This window comes from Otolemur garnettii, unplaced genomic scaffold (genome assembly GCF_000181295.1).
Source record: "Otolemur garnettii isolate 467f Iridium unplaced genomic scaffold, OtoGar3 scaffold00010, whole genome shotgun sequence".
In the NCBI taxonomy this organism is placed as follows: domain Eukaryota; kingdom Metazoa; phylum Chordata; class Mammalia; order Primates; family Galagidae; genus Otolemur; species Otolemur garnettii.
Genome location: NW_003852405.1, coordinates 19,532,066 through 19,535,903, shown reverse-complemented (window position 1 = coordinate 19,535,903; position 3,838 = coordinate 19,532,066). Strand labels below are relative to the sequence as shown.

Genomic DNA, 3,838 nt, shown 5'->3' with positions numbered 1-3,838 from the left:
CCCTGGGTAGAGTGCCATGGCCTCATCATAGCTCACAGCAACCTCCAACTCTTGGGCTCAAGCCATCCGCTTGCCTCAGTCTTTCCATTTTTAGTAGAGACAGGGTCTTGCTCTTGCTTGGGCTGGTCTCAAACTCCTGAGCTCAAGCAATCCACCTGCCTCCTCAGAGCTCTGGGCTTACAGGTGTGAGCCACTATGCTGGGCTAGCTTTTATTGATTTCTAACAAAGGTGCATACACAAATGCAAAAATGCTGAAAGATGAGGCTGAAAGAATCCCAAGTCCCCAGGAAGATTGGGTAGAGAGAGTCTGATTTAAAGGGAGGGAGTGCTAACAGGCTACTCATGGCATATTTAGAAAGGGGGAAGGGAGAACCAGTTCTATCCCCATGGGGAAGTAAACTACATACCAGAAGTTCCATACCATATCTAACTACATATCAGAAGTTCAAAGAATTTAACCCCTCTCACCTGTTGACTTTCCCACACAGGGGTAGCCTGTTCTGATCCTGTGCCTCTGGGATCATATGTTGGCTAGGTTTCCCCTGGATACCCCAGGTTGAGGTGAGCCCACCGCTGAGAAGTCAACCTATCTGCCTCAGCCAGCACATTTCTTGTTATCAGTGAAATATAAATAAGTTTATTCTCTCATATTTTTGCCCATTAAAAATATGGTTGTTGCTCTCTTGCTATCTTAAAAAGGCTCATTATGGCTTAAAGAAGTGACTTTTTTGCAAATGATCTCATCTTACCATTTGTCATGTCGTTTTGCTTTACTTAAATCTTTTCTGAGGGTAATTTCATTATCTTCTAACTTGATTCTCATTTCTTTAGCTTGACCCAATCAAAATTAGATTTGATTTTTAGATAGCAGATGCTCATCTTATTGAATAATCATGTTTTTATGTTTAAACTTTTCTTAAATGAAACTATTATGATATATACACTTCAAAATTAAGCCTCAGGATTATGCTAGTAAGACAAAAGAAATCTTTTATAATGTACCTATTAGGAATTCTTAGCCTCTTTGCTACGTGAGCTGATTAATTTCATCCCTAAACCTAAGAGTTTAGCATTCCCAGGAAGTACAGTTAACACATCGCCAGCCACATCCAGCATGTCTTGGAACATTACGGGTCCTTCCTTTTTAGTTCTGTTAATATCTTCTTTTAGTTGATTTATCTCTTCATTTAATTTCTCATATTTCATTTCAAACACTTGGGTAAGTAGTTCTTCTTGGACCTATAAAAAGAAGAGAGTCCACTTCTGAAAACTTCCATCTATCAAGATTTCACAATTGAGCACCTGTGTTTGTTTTTCTACCAACTTATAGCACTCTTGAATGAGCTTCTCCAATATTTCCACACTTCAGGAACTGAATAGTGGGAGTATCTGTGGTTTACGCCTTTTTGTGACTTCTTCAGTACCATCCTACTGGGGCTGGAGGGAAGTTGAGGCTGGGTCAGGCCTGAGAACTATCCTGGCAATGTAATTCAACCCAAAGAATGCCCTTTAGGAGAGGATGTAGGTTTAATTCTAATTAATTCTCAGCTACATTGAGGTAACATGACCATACCAATCTATAAAATAAGAAAAACTCCTAACCCTCTGCAGAATACTGCTTATCACCTCCAGGATGGGACAAAGTATGCACTTTACCATAGTTGTATAGGATGGGTCAGGCAGATATGGAAACAAAGACAGCAAGTCTTACAGCTTTGGGGCTCCTACATTAGTCCTACCAGGACTAATCTATTAATTTCAAGACTGGATGGACTATTTTAGGTCTTTTCCATGCTTGTACCGAGGATGCTAAGGATTAGTAGACTAAGGACCTATTCCGTAGAAGTAAATTGAGACCATCCTCTAATTATACAAATGGCCGCCCAGCATCCTGTGGGATGTTGTTTCTTACTTGAACACTAGCTCTTCACTTCTAATACTACCCAAGATGCTTGTGTCTTGTAGATTCAAGGGCTTCTCTAGCATCCAAGTGGATTTGAGGTTTTAGAGAATCACATACCTTTTAGATTTTCCTCTGGGATCATGAGTGCTTAAAATTTCAGTCCTTCCCGTCCTCAGGAATCAGGGCACTGTCCTTACATCATTGTTATTCAGGCATTGCCAGGGCACTGTCCACACTTACCTTCAACTTGTGCTCCAGCATCCTTTCTTTCTCTGCTAGCAGGTTTTCTCTTTCCATCTGCATCTTCTGCTTCAGCTGGGCCATGTTTTCCTGGAAGCTTCTCTCTTGAGCCTTCATCTTTTTCTGTTGCTCCTTCTGTTTCTGTCTTTGCAGCTCCTGTTCCTTCTCAGCTGCCTCCTTCAAGGCTCGCTCAGCTGTTCCACAAACGTTTTATAAGGGGAAGACAATAATAGTTAGGCCCGGTTTCTACCTTCCTGAGATCAGACGTTAAATTGACTTTGAGAAAGGCAGGAAGGTGGAGGATCAAGAATCTGAATTCTCCTACTAGCCATGTCAGGAAGACTGTGTTTCAGAATGGGATGAAAAGGCACTGACTGGCTGGATGTCCAACCCCAACTCCTCTTTTTGTCAGATTAGGCAGAGGATGGTACCTTCATGAGAGGAAGCTCCTTGTATCAGGAAAATCTTTCTGTCTGGTAGACCAGAGGGCATTATAAGAACCTACCCACCCTCTTAGAGCTGAGCCCTGCCCCCGTACCAGCTAAGGCCTTCTCTCCAGCAGTGAGGGCTTTGTCAGACTCCAGGATGGTATTCTCTGTAGCTGTCTGTGACTTCAGGAAGCTCAGGAGGACCTCTTCTGCCTGAGGAACCAAAAAGAAGCAAAGCAAGCAAGGTTGCAAAGATTCTGATGGGGAATTGATTCATTCCATAAAACTACAACTGTGACCCTGTAAATTCCGCATCCTACTCTGGACCGAAAAGTGATTTCTTCCATTGTGTGGCTGCAACAAAAAGTCCTCACTTGTTGATGAGACGTGAGAACCCTCCACAGAAGCCCCTTCCCCATCCCTCCTCTCCCAAGGATGCTGTCATCTCCCACCCCAGGGTGCAGACAACCAGATTTACTGCACTGCTACACTGTGTGTATTAGCTCACACTGAGAAAATATATGATGAGTGTTAGAACACCTCACCAAGTGTCTATTTATTTGCTCACTTCAAGTAAAATCATAAACTTTTAGAAAACAAAAGCTTTTTACTTAGTAATATATCTTCTCTTTTCAGCACAAAAACGATGACATTGAAATCTGGAAGAAAAATTTTCTTTCACTGGGATTCCTTTTTCTAAATCCTTTGTTTGTGAAGAAATGATTGTGGTTTACCTAATACTAGACAACTAACTGTGGATGTAAAAACTAAAAATGTTGAGGTATTGCCAGGTTCTGCTTTGTCTCCCACGAAGATGCTTTGATCTTAGATTTTCTAAAGGAACAATGAAGACCCTCTGACCATCCTCTGCTGTCCATCCCGTGTCCCCTAATTTCTCACCTTAACTCCTTTCCTGGGCACTAGCTCATAGTCCTGTTTAATCTTTTTCTTTGCTTCTAAGTAGAGCCTGTGCCCTCCGGGAACAGAGAAAGTTCCTCTCGAAATGCTTTCCATCAGGGGCTCTGAAAGACGTGCAAGCTCAGCCTGGCAATATTTGACAGATGCCTCTTCATTCTGCAGAAGGAATTCTTCCTTCTTTTTCTCTATGGCTGCCTGCCAAGGAAATGTAGGGAAATGGAATTGAGAGAAATGGTTAGAAGGGAAGTTGTAGTTTTATGGAACTATTACTTCCTCATCAAAAGACTAGATCTTTGCAACCTAATAGTCTTTGCTTGCTTTAGAAAATGATCCTCTTGGCTCGGCGCC

The 3,838-nt window shown here is 42.0% G+C and overlaps 1 protein-coding gene across 1 annotated transcript in view; it reads right to left on the bottom strand.

The window, feature by feature from the left end:
• Window positions 1–1,006: 1,006 nt before the first annotated feature.
• LOC105886443 (guanylate-binding protein 7-like) overlaps window positions 1,007–3,838 on the bottom strand; it is an 8,744-nt gene continuing 5,912 nt past the window's right edge. The window contains exons 5-8 of the mRNA XM_023509933.1: window positions 3,473–3,685; window positions 2,683–2,785; window positions 2,145–2,338; window positions 1,007–1,240 (exon numbers count right to left, since the gene is read on the bottom strand). Of these exons, the coding sequence (XP_023365701.1) occupies window positions 1,007–1,240; window positions 2,145–2,338; window positions 2,683–2,785; window positions 3,473–3,685 (744 nt within the window). The remainder of the gene's footprint in view (window positions 1,241–2,144; window positions 2,339–2,682; window positions 2,786–3,472; window positions 3,686–3,838) is intronic.